General features: G+C 35.8%; 2 protein-coding genes across 2 annotated transcripts; both read left to right on the forward strand.

The window, feature by feature from the left end:
- The first annotated feature begins 4,187 nt into the window (after window positions 1-4,187).
- On the forward strand, window positions 4,188-5,282 carry LOC129280880 (galanin receptor type 1-like). Its single transcript, XM_054916875.2, has one exon. It carries the CDS (start codon window positions 4,188-4,190, stop codon window positions 5,280-5,282), a length of 1,095 nt encoding a protein of 364 aa, XP_054772850.2.
- An 8,550-nt stretch (window positions 5,283-13,832) lies between these two features.
- On the forward strand, window positions 13,833-19,703 carry LOC129280879 (QRFP-like peptide receptor). The gene is made up of 2 exons (XM_064112626.1): window positions 13,833-14,396; window positions 19,617-19,703. The coding sequence occupies exons 1-2, from the start codon at window positions 13,833-13,835 to the stop codon at window positions 19,701-19,703; spliced, it is 651 nt and encodes a 216-aa protein (XP_063968696.1).
- Window positions 19,704-19,922: the final 219 nt, after the last annotated feature.

Here is a 19,922-nt window from a genome sequence, read left to right on the forward strand (position 1 = left end):
TGTGGGCGACTATTACATGTGTGGGTGTAACACACCCCCTCCCCTTAAAAAATGCTAGCTAAGGACAGTTTTAAAAAATGCATGAGTAAATGGAAATGTTTGTACTCACAAAGCACATGTTCAATAATCTGAAATCATTATCAACAGGTTCAACAATAAAACTCGCGCTGATTCGAACAATCACATAGTGTGTATGAAATATAGTTTCCACCACGAACAATTACTCATCGGTAATCATACTGATTCTAGGCTAGCAAAAGGTTAAAACGCAAATCGCTCTTCCTTTGTTTATTATTCACCAGGCACTATTTCGTGCAGAGCACGATCTTATTTCGTATATGAACTTCAGTATGGACGCTTTGTCACTAATGCTTTTTCACTTTATTGAGAATGCACCACTATCAACGGATTAAAAGAGAAATCTACTCATCATTTTTTTTCTTCAGATTTTAAGGAATATCATAAACTGTAAAAGATATAAGAAATAAAAGAACGAGTGAAATAGTGAAATATGGTATCCATATTCATATCCATATAAGAAAAAGGGTCAATGACGCTGCAAAACTTTTTTTCTTCTCAGAAACACACAAAAAATCAATTCCGGTTAGGCAGGCGGGAGAACTGTTAAAAATATTTGATTTTTATTGCACTTTCCGAGGGGAACATTATGCAATTTAAAATAGTTAAACTCTTGCAAGATATTTGATTCACCATGACGTTACCGATTGCCTGATATCATAACCACGATAACAGCGGAGAAAGTGATGAAATTCGATTTGGATTTGAATGGAGTTGGCAAGAATAAAAATCGATTTTTAGGCCCATGAACTAGGCAAAGTAAATCCAATCAATAAACGTTTTTAAAATATCAAGAAATAATTTTATTTCTTTGAGTTTTTCTTCAGTGAGTCGATTCCTTAAGTGTATAATTATTTGACTGTCAGTGAAAAGAATAGGAAAAAAAACTGGCGCAGTGGAAAATCTAATATACTGCTTATTTGAAGAGCTCACTTGCAAATGGGGTTAGGTCAATTTTTCATCAAATTTGATTTTTTGGTCTCAATGTATAGATCTTTAGTACCTCTATAAGATGATACCAAAGAAAAGTTGAAATTCTCATTAAAAAGTGATCTAAAATGGCAAAGAAAAATCACTTTTTTTTTCGAAAGGGGTTAGGTCCATTTCAGTTTGGTTGCAAAAGGGGTTAGGTCCACACAGTATTTTTTTTTTAAAAGAATATTTAAAAAATATGAAGACAGGTACAATTTATGTTCTAATGGTAGGGTATCATGAAAATTTAGTTTTGCATAAAAATATTGATATATGGGATAATAAAAAAAATATTTTCTTGGAGTGGACCTAACCCCTTTTGAAAACAAACTATTCTGAAGAGCTAAGGGGTTAGGTCCATTGTTCATAACTTTTTATTGTTTTCTGTCTCAAAACCTCTAAATGTTTAGTCATTCTGATGAAAACAATGAAAATTTGAAATTCACATGAAAACGTGAATAAAAGTGGCCCCCCCCCAAAAAAAAAATCGCCTTTTTAATCAAAATAGATTGGATTCATTTCAGATTAGTTGCAAAAAGGGGTTAGGTCCACGATGATAATATTTAAAAGAATATATAGAAAAAAATTGAAGACAGGTAGATTTCTTTTATACCCAATATTATGTTCACATGATATGGTAGTACATCATGACAATTTAGTAATGCAGTAAGTGAGAATAAAAAACATGGTTTTTCTCGGAATGGTAAAAAGTGGACCTAACCCCTTTTGCAACTTAATTCTTCATTTTTATCAATGTATTTAAAAAAAAAAAATTCTGGATTTGGACCGCATAAACATGAATTGAAATTACCACCCCCCCCCAAAAAAAAAAAAAATATATATATATATATATCTATAGAGAGAGAGAGAGAGAGAGAGAGATAAATACAAAATATGACGTGTGATGAGCGAACAGCATCACAAACTTACTAACACAATTAATATTTCTTGGACTATATGGCAAGTCTTTAAACCACAAGAAAAAAGGAGTAAGAAAACATTAAGAAGAATTATATAAAATAAATAAATTGTTTAATTTAGTCAACTTTTGATCGCACACGGACTGTAACTTTTGTCTGCTTGGTCATAAAATATAAACTTGTAAAACTCGGCAGGTATGAAAAGCAGGAAATAAGATACATAGGGAATCAGAGAAAGTGGAGGAGAGAGTAAATGTGGGGGGGGGGGGGTATGTAGATAGGTAAAGATAAAGCGAAACAAAAATGGAGAGAATGCACTGTAAAAACTGTGGTGTTAAAACTGACACCAATTGGTGTTAATAGAGGACCACACCCTGAGGTGTTAAAATTACACCCTAGAGATTAAACATAACACCAAAGAGTGTAAATGTAACAACAAAAGGTGTAAAACTAACACCACCAATTTAACACAGGTGTAAAATAACTGGTGTGGTCCTCTATGTACACCGGTTAACACCACAGTTTTAGCTGTGTGGGAGACAGAGATAGAGAAAGAGAGAACCGAAGTTCTAATAAACATAACTCTTAAGGAAAAGTGAAAATAAAAATATACCGCGGGAGTGACGATATGAAAATATGTAATAAAGTTAATAACAGGTACTTTATGAAATACGTATATTATTGATTTTGTTTATCCTTGATATTTCGATTAAAATGCGAAAATAACGGGATAGCCTAATGATTTGTGATTGATTAAAATAATAAGTTATATTTGATATTCATCCTGATCATTAGTATGTTGATGCCACTATAAATATAGCTGAGTGGGTGAAGGCATACTAAGAGTATAATGATACAGCCTGTTTTCTTTATCATTGAAAAACATCTCATCTATGAATTTAAATAAGATGATCAGAAAGTCAAAAGGGGCCTAAGCTTTCGATCCTAGCAGAATCTTCGTCGGAGGCAAAATGACAAACATATTAAGTGGAACAACCATAATATAGACCACAGACAAGCTACAGCAACGCTAGAAACAAGGAGACAAAAGGGGCATTAGTGAGTAGAGAAGACCAATCAGGTTAGTGAAGGGGATGAAAGAAAAGGAGTAGGCAGACACAATGGGAAGTTAGTGTAAGGCCAATGAAAGACCTCAAGCCAAGATGGATTAAGATAAAGAGGCAGGCAACATCAAACAGGATCTGGAACAAAACAGTGATAGAGGGTATAAGAAAGAGATGAATAACAAGATAATTAGTGAGAGGTGGGTCAAACAGGTTGCAAAGAAAGGCATAATAAAAATTACTGGTGCAAAAGAGTGGAGGGAAAAAAGGAAAAGAATGGAGAACAACTGATAATGTGCAAAAGACATTTAAGTATATGTGATAAAGCATTAAACAAATTAAGAGAAGGTAAGTGTAAATATGCATCTATAAGTAATATGTATATAAATATATCCAAAAAAGAAATGTATATGAAAAAATATGAATATACATATGGTGTAACTGATATAAGATAAATAAGATGATCAGTTGGACAAACAAAATATAATGTAAAAAGAAGGGGAAAACGTGACAATATAAATATATTGTTGTTTGCTCTACCATACAAGGCCAATAAATAAAGCGGTTATTTGATAAAGAATGAATGAGACATAACATGGCGAAAATCAGAACGGTTGTAAAAAGTCAAAATCTTATTTCCTTGGAAATAGATGAATGGACATGAAAAATAGTTATGTAACCTTCTTCGACCTTTTTACGTTTTTCCCCCCTTTTTATTAAAGTAGTGATGTATTGATTTCTGTAGTGAATAACCGAAAAAAAAAAAGAAGAAAGAAAAAGCGAGTGCGTAAAGGTCTCGTGTTCAAGATTATATCTCCGTTCGTGTCATCAAGACATCTCATTGAGCAATTGAGTTACTAGAGACACAAGACGAAGCCATTCGAAGTTATTGCAAAAGCAACGTATTTCAGGTTTCAGGTCATGTCTTGAGAGCAAAAATTTGATTATTGCAAACTGGTGAATAAACTGTTCTGTAAGGCAATTTCTTTGAACAACTACCCTTTGCTCTGATAAATATCAGTGCAGAAGCAGGTGAAAGATGGGAAAAATTATTTGCTCTATTCTGCTCCTCTTTTTAAAGAGCTACGTTGGAAAAACTTTTTCTGACAGTGACGTTGGGCAGGAATGGATAGATTGGATGCATAACAGTTCTATGAATACTTATACTGCGATTTGGACAGAGCAAACCATCGAAGGATCGGTTCAAGATTCAACGAATGACTCTCAGGATTATTCTCTTATTGAATCCACGGAAGAGAATGGGGATAAGAATGTCGCATCGCCTACTTCGATGTCCTGGCTTTGGCAACCGATAACCTGGTCCTGGTGGGTCATTTTACAGATGACAACTGCACTTTTTGGTATCGTTGGCAACTCTCTTGTCATCATAATCATTTTCCAAAGACGAAAGAAGAGTAGATCCACGGACACACTGGTTGGTGCCCTGGCAGTTGCCGATCTTATCACGTCGATCTTTATGGTGCCACTGCCACCAACAAATCGAGTACCTTCAACTGCACTCGGCAAGTTTTACTGCAAGGTAGTGTACACATCAATGTTCATGTGGGTTTCGGTTACTGCATCTATTTTTACACTCACCTTCATACCCATTGAACGCTATATTGCCGTGGTGTACCCATTCCGTTTCAAAGAACTTCTAGCTCCAAGACGAATCTCAATTGCCATAATCTGCCTCTGGTTCACCGCTTTCATGTTAAATTCGTTCCTGTTTTTCATCTCGACTGTTGACCCATCTGCGGCGCAGTGCAGAGTGATTTATCCCAGAAGGTTCCAGATTGCCATGGGTGTGTTCCTCAACCTGATTGGGTTCTTCTTTCCAGCAATCCTGACAATAACCTTTCAAGTCCTTACAGCACATGCATTGCATCGCCAGGCACGACTTCAACTAGGTGAAGCGAAACAGCTTGACAGATCCAATCCTTCAACCCGACATCTCATCGCCAAGAATCGCGTCCTGCATACACTATTCATCGTAGTTTTGATCTTTCTGATCTGTTGGGGGCCTGCTCATATAGTCTACCTTGCTTTTAACCTAGGATTCATTCCAGATTCATACCCTTATAGCCCGTTTAACCACGCTCTTGCAACCCTAGGGTTCTGCAACTCATGCGCCAACCCTATCATCTATACTGTTCGCTACCCTGAATTCCGTACTGCTGTGCGAGAGCTTTTCACCAGAGCTCAGCTCGCAGAGGCTCCACTATTTGGAGATAGGGAAACCAAGTAACACTTTGAATGAAGCAATTCATTGCCTTTATTATGTTTCGCTTTTTAGGCTGGCACGTACGTGCCAGTGATGATTAATGATAAATATATGCAATAGTAAATATTTCACTTTGTCAAGGAAATGACACTGTTTATTTCAATTTAATTTCGTTACAGCGTACTAAAATGTATACTGTTAAATGAATGGGGTGTCTGTAAATTAAGTGGAAGATATTGTCAAGTGGTGAGACTATACGAATGGCAGTGGGGCACGTATCTCTCCTCCCCCTAACCCGTCCACTGGCAAAAAAAAAACAGGGGAAAGAGGGGGAAAGAAAGAGAAACGTGATGGGACAATAATAACTTTCTGTGTACTATATTATATCATATATAAATTATATATATATACAGTGCGTATAAAAAAAACGGGACATATTTGAAAAGTCTATAAAAATTTTGTTTCAAATAGTGATGTCTATATTTTGGTGTTAATAGATGCTCTAAGGTCTTATCTTTGAAATGCAATTAAACAAGATAAATTTTGTTCATGCTTGAGCGAACACGGGACGTTTTTGTTTGGGGTTCAACAAGAGGCTTGCGCCAGAATTGCAGAATATGAGTAATATGATGATCAGACTTCTTGCTAATCGGGAGACTTCCTCTTGACCTTTTCATTATCTATGCCACAATTTTCGAATTATGCTGTCAAATTTCATTTACAAATTTATTTATTTAATTGATATTTTGTTTTTTTCATTTAAACTTCTCTTACCTTTTAATTTTCCTTCATAAGTAACTGAGAAAAGAAGATTTTTTGTCAACCCAAGCAAAAAGATTTGAATTATTAATTGGGAAAACTTGTGATTATTCAAATCCTTTTATTATGTGAAACAAATTATGTTATGTACCTTTAAAAGACATGAATCTTTTTTTTCTAGGGGTCATTAATTCCTTGACTTAGTTTATTTGCTTGACAGTAAACACAGGAAGGGATTCATGTCTTTCAATGACAATTGTGTATTGAGTCAATTTTGAAGGAGCTAGATATGGCAGATCGGGTAAAATGTATTAAAAAGTTGTGAGCGAGCGAAGTGAGAACGCAAAAATTCCCACTTTTTTATTACAATATTAAATTTTGTGATAGATTTTGACATAATATTCAGAAAATAACACATTTTACTTTCTTTCTTTCCTTTTATTTCCTGTCCACTCTTTTTCTTGGTCATGATTTTTTTTTTATTGAGGGGGGGGGGGAGCATCCCGAGCGCCCGCCCATCTGTGTGGCACTGTTCAAAAGGCACCATAACCTTTGTAGCACTCAATGAAAGGATTTGAATAAAAAAATCCATGCTTTCCCATGATTCGGCTGAAACAAAATTGTTTTAGCTTGAAGAAGGAATATTCAAAGCTAACAGAGAGCATATTAAAAAGAAACATAATAATTCAAGCAAATAAATAGATCTGAAAATGGATTTTGACCGCATGATTTGAAAATCATGGCAAAGATAATGAAAAGGTTAAGAGGAAGTCTGCTAATTAGCAAGAAGTCCGATCATCATATTTATAATTTTATGCCATTTTGGCGCAAGCCTCCTGTTTAACCCCAGACAAAAACATTCCGTGTTTGCCCAAGCATGAACGAAACTAAATTGTTTCAATAGCATTTGAAAGATAAGACCTTAGAGCACCTATTAACACCAAAATATAGACACCATAATTTGAAATTTTTTTTTTAGACTTTTCAAATCGGTTTTTTTTATACGCACTGTATATACATTGTTTAATAACTTCATGAACCATAATTCGCTTAGGGCTTATGTGTTCATCACTCCTGGTGCTCACAATATCTGTTTAATGTAATTAATAATCTTGTTCAAGGGGATTAAACGGCACACGCCATATTCAAGTCAAATTACACCAAATATATTTCCTCACACTTTAAGTTTTTAATCATTCTATGTAGTGACAAATGTTTCTTTTCATGACTACTTTAAAAAGTGATTACCCCTTTTAAGGTCTGAATATAAAAAAATTCCAGTCCGTGCTTACGTTCGCCTTAGTAGACTGGTGAAATATATCTGCTCTTCATGAATTCCTTAAAAAGTCCTAAAATGTCCCCTTTTCCTTTCAAAAAAAAAAAATTACAGCTTGCGCTTCGCGCTCGCAACATTAAGTTAGTGCAATACGTATGGGCTTAACAAGTTTCATCATCCAACAAACAAGTCTTTGAATGTCCCCTGCAGGTCTGAATGTTAACATTTTTAGCTCACGTATTGCGCTCACATTATTTGATACGTATCATGTTCATGATTACAATGACTGCAAAAAGTGATTCATGTCTTTAGGTGGAATTCTAAAAAAAAAAATCAGCCTGCGCTTTGCGCCCGCATTAATTTACTCTGGTTAGATATGTATGCTCTTCATGAAGTCCTCAAAAATGTCCTTAACATTTCCCTGTTTAGGCCAATAAAAACAAAAACCCCTGCTCGCGCTTCGCGCTTGCATTGTTTGTTTAGTGAGAAAGGTACGTATCATGATTACAAATATTTGCTTGTAATGTCCCTTTTTAAGGTCTGAATATAAAAAAAAATTAGCTCGCGCTTCGTGTTTGCGTTTAATTTTTTTGATCGGTGATATACATATCCGTTTAATGGCACAGTCCTTTAAATCCTTTTTTTTTAAGTTCAGTATACGTGGCAATTGAGCGCACTTCGCGCGCCCACTAAATGACTCAAACTTTTTGCTGTCCCCCCCCCCCCCCCCACCCCGATGCCGTGACCCACGGTACGCCACTGGTCAGTGAAGTTCATTGACAAAATCTAGCTCCAAGAGATGGACAATTTTTACCTTACAGTTAATTTTCATCAATGAAGGTTACTTATCCTTTTATGTTACCTTGCCTGCATTTAACCATCAAGAGAGTGACCTGGAAAGCTACGCCGTATAATAATTTATAAAAAAGGGAACAAGAAGAAGTTTATTTTGTGAACTGTTTAATCATGAGGCTTCGTTTACGTACAGCGGAGTGACAGTTCTGGAAATAGCATATACAGCAAATACAACTGATAAATGAGCGAGAGCAACGTTTTATTTGTCTGTTGTATAATTATTGGCGTTCGATAAATCAAGTGAGGTCTAAAATGAAACGTGGGTCTACTGTGAATACCAACTAGTCTCGCGGCCCTGATAATCGGTCAGATGCATAAAAAGTTGTAATTGTTGGAAAGCAATTGCTTCAAGCACAATCAATTGCTAGCTAAGCAAAATATCATAGAAATGGCTTTATTTCGTATGCATAACCCATTGTTTGTGCTTAAACACGTTTCTTGACTTCAAAAAAGGAATGGCAAGCGGGTTGAACAATAGCGCCATCACACGACTCACAAAACCAAGGATGGATTCAAATGCAGTGGTGAGGTAGTGGAAAATTCCGCTTCTTTCATGTAACAAGTTTTTCTTAGCTGTGATGTCAAATTATTCATTTAATTGTTAATTTGTTTTGAATTGATACATTTATGTGATTTACATCAGGTCTGCACTTACTAGGAGGAAAATATATTCATGTAGGTTTATGTACACCTTGGAGTTCTCTCTCAGGTGCATAGACGTGATTATGAAACGCGAACGCCCTAATCAAGCAAACGCTCAAGCTGCTCTGACAGAGCTTGACAAAAGCCAAAGAAAAGCTGAAACGCACAAGCAAAATGTTTGCTTTATGCAGAGGCTTTAAAGCAATAGCTTAATCGTCAAGCAATTGCTATCAGGCAGTTAGCAATTGCTTGAGCTTACTAGAAAAAGCATTTGCTCGCTCATTTGTATGTATACAATGTACGGAATGAAAGCAAAGGCCAGGCAAATACCTAGCAAAAGCGAATGCTAGTTTTTATGTATCTGACCCAGTGGCGTAATTTTGCTCACAGACGTAGAGGGGTTTTATTTTTTATGTATCTGACCCAGTGGCGTAATTTTGCTCACAGATGTAGAGGGGTTTTATTTTTTATGTATCTGACCCAGTGGCGTAATTTTGCTCACAGACGTAGAGGGGCTTTAGCGACATGAGTGGGTTTTGGAAGCAACGTCCGATGGGCTCGATGAAAAAAAAAACTGTGGTAACGATCACAAAATGAGTTCGAACAAATCCAATAAAATGATAACCCAAGTTTTGTGTGTATGAACAGGGGCGGATCCAGCTTTCGCCAATGGGGGGGGGGGGCGAAAAATATTTTCATCAACATTTTTCTCGATTTGCCGCTATAATCTGATTTATTGTTGGTTTTCAGGGGGTAGTCCTAACTAAAGACTGAATTTTTAAGAATATGTTAGTTTTTATTGTTATAAACAAAATAAGGTATCTCATGTGGTCTTAATATATAATGCGAGCGCGAAGCGCGAGCTCAAATTATTTGATATTTTATTTCCTTAGACCTGAAGATTCTGAGGAGATTTTATAATCATGAAAAAGATAAGTACCCAACTAAACAATGCGAACGCGAAGCGCGAGTCGAAATTTTATTATAGTAACGTGAAAAGGGACTCAATTAGGACTGCTCTTTAGTGATTAATGAAGAGGGTACAAGTATCACCCATTAAATAATGAGAGTGCGAAGCGCGAGCTCAAAATTTTTGATATTCCGACCTGAAAATTTGACAATCTAAGCGCGTTTTTATTTAAATAAAGAACAAGTTGTGCGTTCACAAACAATTACATGCGAGTGCGAAACACAAGCTTAATTTGTTGATATACTGACATGATAAAGGGGCATTTTGACAAATTTTGGTAAGAATTTTCAAAGAGGATGGGTAACTCACAAATCAAACAATGCGAGCGCGCAGCGCGAGCCGAAAATCTTGATAAACAATTTGTTTAAATCAAACAAAATAATGAAAGCTTGATGTGCGAGCTAAAATATTGTGTGTAAATTGATTTCAGAACTGGATATATAAGTGTCATTGATCCTCTTGAATGGGATTTATTACACAAGCAATGCGAGCGCGAAGCGCGAGCGAATTTTAATTCGCCAAGATGCACTGATACGAAGTAGTAGTAGCTGTCGGATAAAACCATTTCATAAAACGCTCCCTAGCGTAAAATATCGGCAATTTCGCTGTTTAGGGCGCGCACGATCCCAATGGCCGGAGGACGCAAAACCTATGCATAAAGGATACAGAGTACAAGCAAAATTTCGGGGGTACTTCAATCCGTTTTCATCCGCTCCAGAAAATCGGCAACAACGGTAAAGAATTAACTCACAGTCGACGGATGCTCGATGGATATACAGTGCGTATCAAAAAAAGTTTACCCTTGGAAAAAATCCTGTAAAGTTATACATTTGTAATATCCTGAATTTTTTTTTACGTTTTAACATTGGAAGAGATCCATTTAAGCAAATGACGATATAACTGTCGAAAAATATTTCCGCTTGAGTGAGCACCACTTAATTTTGAAAAGTTAGTGAAAAATGATTTGCGCAGAGCTTTGAAATAGGAGAATAAAGAATAAGAGAAAGAGAATGATAAAATAAGATCAAGCTTGCTAAATGCTAATTTACTTTATCTTAACCTTGCCATCGACGTATAATGCGTATTGTGTCTCGATTGAATTGTTTGGCACTAGTGGGTTATAACCCATGTTAGTGGTGATGAATATCCGTCAGGTCTCGGAAAAGAAGATTCCACCATGATGACCGATAGATGGCTCTGGGTACCTATAAAATGGAACTGGTGAACAATCGTACAAATGGCTACGGCAGTCGTAGGGATTCTTGGCAACCTTCTCGTAATCGTTCTGCTTTTCCAGCGCCGTAAGCAAAGCATGGCCACAGACACACTTATAGGAGACCTGGCTACCGCAGATTTCGTCACATCGCTCTTCATGATACCACTTCCAACTGCTGCACGTGTACCAGTGACGGCGAAATATACTGCAGGCTGATTTTTAGCAAATTCCTCTTTTCTTCAACTGTTGCATCTATCATGGCACTTACGAGTATTGCTATTGAAAGATACATCGCAGTTCTCTCCCTGAGGAGAATCCGAACAGCCATTGTCTTGACATGGGTTCTTGGCGCAACGTTGCATTCGCCTTTCTTATACACCAACTTTCTATATCCTAAACATAAATGTGATTGGGAATTTCCGTCGAAAGAAGTACAAGTTCTAATAGGCGTCGTCCACTTCACAGTTTTTCATCCCCATGATTGTGAGTCTCACTATGCATGGGCTAACAGCACGTACCTTGCACCGTAAAGCAAATCTTTACCTCGGTGAGAACAAAACTCCTGATGCAAAATCCATCCCTCCGTCATGTCCTCGCCAAGAAGCGCGTTCTCCAAACGCTATTCTTAGTGATAATGTTCTTCAACATATGTTGGGGGTCTATCCAAGTTGGTTTTTATTCTGTTTGATCTCGGAATTATATCAATGACCTTCGACGGTAGTACTATACAGCATATTTCATCATATTGGCGTTGTGGAACTCATGTGCGAACCCATTCATTCACGCAATTCGCTATCCAGAATTCCGAAAAGTTATACGGGAGCTCTTCAATCCGAATCGGAACGATCTTTGTTCGGTGACAGAGGCGTAAGCTCATCACCGTTCACAACAAATGTGTTGTAGATAAATGTACTTTCAAACGTTATTTCTTAATCACACATGGACTTTTGCTAATACGTTTGATTTTAAGATATTGTCTTTGCCACGATGAATCGAATTGATCAGAGGGCGCTATGCCAGTTTATGTTGATCACGGAATCTTTGTATACAAAACAATACAGCTGCTGTCCCTGGATATCAAATCTCTTTCACGAGTTAAATGCTACTGTGTTTCCTCTAAAATGTCCCTGGATATTAAATCCCTTTTCACATGTTAGATGCTCTGTGTTTCCTCTAAAATGTTGAGAACGTGTAAACACATTTTGTGCTAATGGAAATGTAAACGTGAATGTTCCGAAGGTAATTAACTATTCCCGGTGGCTTCCGACATTCTTTCGAGGCCATAATCCCCGCCTCTTCTCCTTGGATCTAAATTTCGCTCATTGGTTAAGGCTAAAGAGCGTGTTGTCATTTTGACAGTGCGCGGCTCCCCTGGTTTTTAGAATAGGAGCTCTGATCGGACACTCTCTATGTTCTCTGATTGGGTATATGTAACTGACTGTGTGATTGGTAATTTAAAGGGATAAATAGAGTAAAATTCACAAAGCAAAATGCTAAAAATTTGATCAAAATCGGATAACAAATACAGAGATTATGGAATCTTAAAGATTTACATTATTCCGGTGAAACAGTTCTGGGCATGTATTTATGAATATTCATTGTGTTTGCTTATGATATCATATCACCACTTGTTCTTTTTTATTTTAGTATCTCAAATTAGGTTTATTCATTTTTTTTTATACCAAGAACTAAAACAATTCGATTGATTACTGATTAAGTGCACTAGTTATTTACTGCCGCAACTTATTTCATCATGATGGAGACACATCATTTAAACATGTATGAACAATGAAACATTTATGATTTCATGTAATAACGTAAGAAAAAGAAAAGTGGGGATGTTACATCACTAGCCCATCTAATGTATATTCATGATGATGTGCAAAATATTGATAAAATTCAAAATTCAATAACTTCGTTATTTGTTATCCGATTTTGATGAAATTTTAAGCATTTTGCTCTGTGAATTGTAATAGCCAATGTACTTTGAGAATGTCGGAGAGGACGGCCATTTAGCGCAAAGGATGAAGTCATTGTTCAAATTTCGATCGCAATTTTATCATTGTCAAATCTTATTGTCTTGCACATAGGCATGTTTATTGTATTGTGCTACTGCAATCTATACAAGCACTAAAAAGATTTAGCGCATGTGCAATAATGAGGATGATACGATGATTTTGATAGTGAAATTTTCTGAAATATACTAGTATTCTGACAGTCACACAATTACATCTTTGGTGATAAAATGACTTGAACTCCTTTGTTTAACTGTGGAGCAAATATTTCCGTTACCTCTTAGTTGGCAATCATAGCACGGACAGTATAATTTAATTACAATTTGCTCTTGACAGGTCAACAATAACCACAAGTTTAGAATACTTAGTATTGTTTACCTTTGATTCATAAAGGTTACATGTCACAACACTGTCTAATATTTAATTAATTTGGAGAAATGATAAATGAGATCCATGTACGTGATAGAAATAATCGACTGTACAATTGTAAATATTTGATTTAATACAAAGATTCCATTTTCACAGATGAGTATGGCATAATGATTAGTTTGTGCTTCAAAGACCAGGTAAAAACTTATAAAGGCGTTTTCAATTGAGTGTTTCGTAATTATCACTTCAGTGGCGTTTGTTTAATGCTGAGGTCAAGTCTAGTCTCTGAAATATTCGCATGGAGACGAAGATCAAGCATGTTAAGAGGCTGATTTACTCCGACTTTAATTCGTAATCGACGTACGAATTGTGTATTGATTGGGTATTTGGGAAACAGTGGTGATAAGCAATGTTACCTGGAGATCAACATATATCAAGTCTTGGGGAAGAAGAATTCTCAAATGATTCCGCAATGGTGACCGATAGATGGCTCTGGGAACCTATACAATGGAACTGGTGGACAATCGTACAAGTGGCTACTGCAGTCGTTGGGATTATTGGCAACCTACTTGTAATCGTTCTGCTTTACCAGCGTCGCAAGCAAAGCAGGGCCACAGACACGCTCATAGGAGCATTGGCGATCGCAGATTTTGTCACATCGATCTTCATAATACCACTTCCAACAGCTTCGCGAGTACCATTGACGATGCTTGGCGACGTTTACTGTAGGCTAATCACTAGCAGGTTCCTCTTGTGGTCTTCGACATCAGGATCAATCATGGCACTTACGAGTATTGCTGTCGAAAGATACATCGCAGTTGTACACCCACTGCGTTGCAAGGAGCTTCTCTCTAGGAGGAGAATCCGTACAGCCATTGTCCTGAGCTGGGTTCTTGGCATGACACTACACACGCCTCTTCTATACACCAACTTCCGTAATCCTCAACAGGAATGTGAATGGGGGTTTCCGTCCAGAGAAATACAAATTCTGATAGGCGGTGGCCTCTTCTCAACTCAGTTTTTCATCCCCATGATTGTGAGTCTCACTGTGCATGGGCTAACGGCACGTACCTTGCACCGTAAAGCAAATCTTTACCTCGGTGAGAACAAAAATCCTGATGCAGAAATCCATCCCTCCGACATGTCCTCGCCAAGAAGCGCGTTCTCCAAACGCTATTCTTAGTGATATTGTTCTTCATCCTATGTTGGGGGCCTATCCAAGTTGGCTTTATTCTGTTTAATGTCGGAATCATACCAATGACCTTCGAGGGTAGTACTATACAGCGTATTTTCATCATATTGGCGCTATGGAACTCCTGTGCAAACCCATTCATCTACGCAATTCGCTTTCCAGAATTCCGCAAAGCTATAAGGGAGCTCTTCAATCCGAATCGGAACGACGCCCCTTTGTTCGATGACAGATGCCTAAAGACTGCACCGTTGCGTACAAAAGTTGTATAGAAAAACGTGCATTCATAACGTTTCTTCTTATACACAGATATGCTTTTCACACTGCATTTCCTTAACCCCATACTATCCTTAACCCCGGACTATCCTTAACCCCATACTATCTTTTTTCGATTCACAATGTCTTTCTTAACCCCATACTATCTGCTCAGCCAGGGTTAATGCCTTAACCCCGGACTATCCCTCAGCTCATGAATATTGAATTTTTGTCAATTTGTTTTCCTACGGAAAATTTGCCCCCCACCCCTTTGGAAAACCCTTGATCCGCCCCTGATGTTTATGATAGCAACATAAAGGAGTTAGGTTTTGAGATTTTAAACAGTCCAATGAGTTTTATTTCTTTTTAATGACATAAGTGAATGTTATGTCTTATGCAAATTACAAAAAAATTGGTAGTGAATATGACAAGGCATTTATCAATAATCAGAAGTTATTAAAAATGACTAATTTTCATATATCTGTAATCGACATGCTCCTGTAAAGGAAGTAAGGGTTAAGAGCAGATACAATCCTAGGATGACTAAATTATATTTTTGAATTACTCATCAACCTGACTACACTTAAGATGAAGTCTGATGGTGATGAAGAATCAAAAGATGAACACCGTTAAAAAGTAAAAAATAAAAACATCTGTTCTGTTCGTTACGCAAAAAATAAATATTTCATTGATATTTTAACCAGGTTGAAATTACCCTAAACGCGTTGAAAAGAGCTAAATATGGCTACCGTCAGTATGAAGTATTCGGATTCTGTTCACAATGACCTTAACACCTGATAACCCAAGTAATCAGCTTGCTAATGTTATACGAAATATTACTAATTCTCTTCATCATTGCAAACAATCGAATTTGGGAAAACCATAAAATGTGTATATTCCTTTGAATATGAAAGTTATATCCGAGAGTGAGGTTTTCAAGCTTTTATCTAATCTTTGATGGAAGAGAAGCTTAAAAAATTTAGATTTTGATAGTAAAATCCTTACTAACCATCATCTCTCTTACTTAGATCGATGACTTGTATGCTCAATTATTCTTTAAAAAGTATCATAGTATCTGATGACTGGAAGAATTCAAAAGTAACATTTACTTTTAAAGGAAGGGGGCGAAATGATTCATGTTCAAATGATGGACTGATTTCAGTTGTATGCCATCTTGCCAAAGTATGGAGAAATTAAATTTGTCTTTATTCTTATTTTACTGAAAATTATTTTATAACATCTTGTCAATCTGCAAAAAAAAAAATCCCTCTGCATAACTTGTCTCAATCGTGTTATAGATGACTGGTATGATGCACTTAGTAAGCACGAAACCAGGCGCTTGTTTTTTTTTAAAGACATATTAAAGTGCTTTGACACAATCATGAAATGTTATTATTTGAATAATAAAAGTTTTATGGTTCACGACTTACTTGACAAACCAGAAGCAATCAGTAAGATGTCATGGAAATTAATTAAACCCTATTGATTAAAACGTTGTTGTTCCACAGGGGGAGTATTAGGCCCGGATTTATGTTAATATTCATAAATGATTATTGTGCAAAGCGTTTCGACTGATGTTTGTGGTATTATTGCTGATGATGTTATTGTGTACATTTCCGACTCTACGTTACGTAAAATTCAACGTGATTGACAGGTATGTATGTTCACATGAAATTAAGCGGTATAGTGATAATTGTCTAAAGATTAACATCACTTAAACACATGTTATGCTTATTTCAACAGGTTATTCGAAAACCAAAGGAAAACTGGTTGTAAAACTTAATGGCGAGCAACAAGTTAATTCTGTAAGATATTTAGACGTTGAAGATGATAATAATCTCATATGGAATATACATGTAAAACATTTTTGTAGATCGATATCATTTAAGTTACATGCTCTTTAGTCATTTAAATGAAATCCAGAATACCCCAGCTCTGAAAAAAAAAATTGAATACTTTATATAAAACAACTATTTAGCCATGAACAGATTATGATTGTTGGGTATGGGGAAATTATCATGAGATTGCAAAGACGAGCGGCACGTACAGTGATGAAGGAATATTGTTATTTTTTATGTAAATGTTGTACATGCAGATTTAATGAAGAACTTAACTTGCTATCTTTTGATACAAGGAGGGATCATTTCTTATGTATTTTAGCTTATCAGTGTATATATGGCCTTGCACCTATTATACTTTGTAATAATATTTAATTATTTATTGTATATAGAATGAAGAACACAAAATGCCGATTCACGTAATGCTGTATTACCTATTGTTTCAAGCAAGGCATGGATCTCCTTGCCAAATGAACTCCCGAATACTCCAAACCTCCTACCCTTCAAGCAGACTTACAAAAATAAGTATTTGTTTAAATTGACAGTAGATATTTTATCCATATCTTATTGTATAAATTCCGTTTATTTTGTAATATGTGGTTGCACTCCATTCTTTTCTAAATCTCTATCTCTCTTTCTTCCTATTCCCATATCTATCCTCCTGCTCTTCTATTTTATCGTAACTTATATTGTAAATTCAGTATATATATTCGTGTGTCATTATTATATTTGTTCATTAGTCAGTATTGTTTTTTTAACCGTTAAGTTATTGTATGCATTTTTAGTAATGCAACATGACCGTATTTAAACATAGTGCATTTTATGTGAACATATTATCATGTATAAAGATGTTTGAAAAACTACACTTTTGTTTACATTGATTTGTTTCGGGTTTTTTTTTCCTCGGATCCAGTTGGCACAAACAATTAAACAGTTTTGTAAACTAAGGAATAAAATTTTCTCTTGGGTTATAAGATATAAAATTGCATCTGTTTTATTTCCACTGATACAAAATGCGAAAGTAATATGAGCGATTTAGCGGCGCGGTCAGTTCAGTTTTTCATGTTATCTTTCCCTTTTTGGCACAGCATGAAAACTATTTTAGTAAATGAGAAAGAATAAGCCCTCACACAGAATGGTGACATGTTTTAAAGTCGATGAATCTAGGAATCTTCCACAAGATGTGGATATGATAATTACAATATTATGCCTCACTCGAGATGACAGTGTGAACATGTTGGCTTTGTATATTCCCAAAACGGTAGTTTTAGTGGAAAGAGGGACGCGTTAACCATTAAGTCCACCCCAGAAAAATGTTGATTTGAATGATTATAGAAAAATCAAACTAACATAACACTGAAAATTTCATTAAAATCGGATGTAAAACAAGAAAGACATTTTAAAGTTTCCCTTATTTTTCACAAAACAATTATATGCACAACTCAGTGATGTGTAAATGATACAGTCGAAGATGTTCCTCACTCACTTTTTATTTTGTTTTGTTTTTATTGTTTGAATTATACAGTGTTTCATTTTTTACAGATTTGACAATAAGGACCAACTCGACTAAGCCATATAGTATAAAACGATACTAATTACAAATGTTCAGGGAGGAATTAATTATTGTGTCATTTGACAATGATGACAAAATTCGAATATTTCATATTTCGCATAATAAAATACAAAAGAAATAGCGAGTGTATGACGTCATCAGTCTGCTCTTTATCATACCGACCAGGGTGTGCATATAATTGTTTTGTGAAATTAAGTAAAATTTTAAAATGTCATAACTTTCGTATTTTACATCCGATTTTGATGAAATTTCCAATGTTATGCTTGTTGGATTTTCTCTCTTTTCATTCAAATAAACTTTTTGTTGGGGTGGACTTGTCCTTTACGCTTAATATGTGGTATGGTTGCAGCCGGTGGAGAGAAGATAAAAAAGCTGTGAAATCAGTTTTGCTTCTCTTCAGCTCAGGATAGTTAAATGCCATCCGCATGTTTATTTCAGAAAACAAAGTGGGGTTTTCTCAAATGTTTCATTGACATTTTCAAGAGAGTGAGTGTGAAAGTAATGGTCGGATATCCTCGGCAAAGCAAATATACTGTCGACCACATTACATATAATATTAAGCACGGTGTCTTGATAGTTTTCATCTTTCAAAATACTAGTGTTCATTTTCCTATAACCAGCCGGTCTAATATCTGAGTTTATTACTCTAGGCTGTACATTTTTGTTTACAAGCCACTAATCTAGTCTTAATGTGATTCATAGAGATAGGTTTCTCTATGTAAATTATTTGCATAATGGGTTCATTTTTCTCCAGATATTACAAAGGGAATATCGTTTGAACGGTTTACAAAAATTTCGTGTTTTTTAAAATTAGATTTACTGCAGGTACCTTGATCATCACGAGCATTTAATACACAATTCCAGTCTCCAAATAAGATGAGATTAGAGTCTGAATAATTCACACCATTCCTACTAAGAAAAGGTTGTAAATTAAAAAACATCTCTCCTTATTGTTTTTATGTATGTCCATATATATTAAAAAGAGAATAATGCATAATATCAATAACAATTTTCAGAAGCAACTTTCTCCCATAATTATTCTGTTTTTACAGATATAACATCAACACCAAACTTTTGATTAAAAAAGAACTGCAATTGCTGATGAATGATTCGATCCATGTGAAAAGTAACATGGTCCATGCCATATATTTCTGATTAATTTCTCTATATCAGTTGTCCAATATGTAAAAGGATTTTATCAGTTTTTTGTCGTTGGAACCATCGAAATATATGTCTTCTCTTTTCTTTATTTCTAAGTCCGTGGACATTAAGACCAATCAGATGACAGACTGACATCGGAAAAACGGATATATATGTATAAAATCGTATTCAAATATGCTCATTTCTTATTTGATTGTCTTTTGATTCCTTTCTGATTCTTTTTTTTTTTTTTTACTATAGACGCTTCCGGATCTTAAACGAGGTCGAACAAACTCTGGTGACTCAGCTGAGACATCAGAGAAACGAGAAAATCAGCATGACTATTAGCGTGATGTTGACTTTGCACTGGAGTATCGCTGTAAGAAACTCCAGAAGCTTGGTCTTGTAGAAGAGGCGAGCTGTTGCTGAAAAGATCTTGTTGCGGGTTGCATGTAGCGGAGACGAAACGTGTTATCTTCGATTGTGATGTTGTGTCGCTTGACGCTCAATCGCAATTACGGGTGGGCCTTGATGGTTCGCTCTCGTCATCCCCGTCGTTGCTAGAAT

Source organism: Lytechinus pictus, chromosome 17, assembly GCF_037042905.1.
Source record: "Lytechinus pictus isolate F3 Inbred chromosome 17, Lp3.0, whole genome shotgun sequence".
Taxonomy (NCBI): domain Eukaryota; kingdom Metazoa; phylum Echinodermata; class Echinoidea; order Temnopleuroida; family Toxopneustidae; genus Lytechinus; species Lytechinus pictus.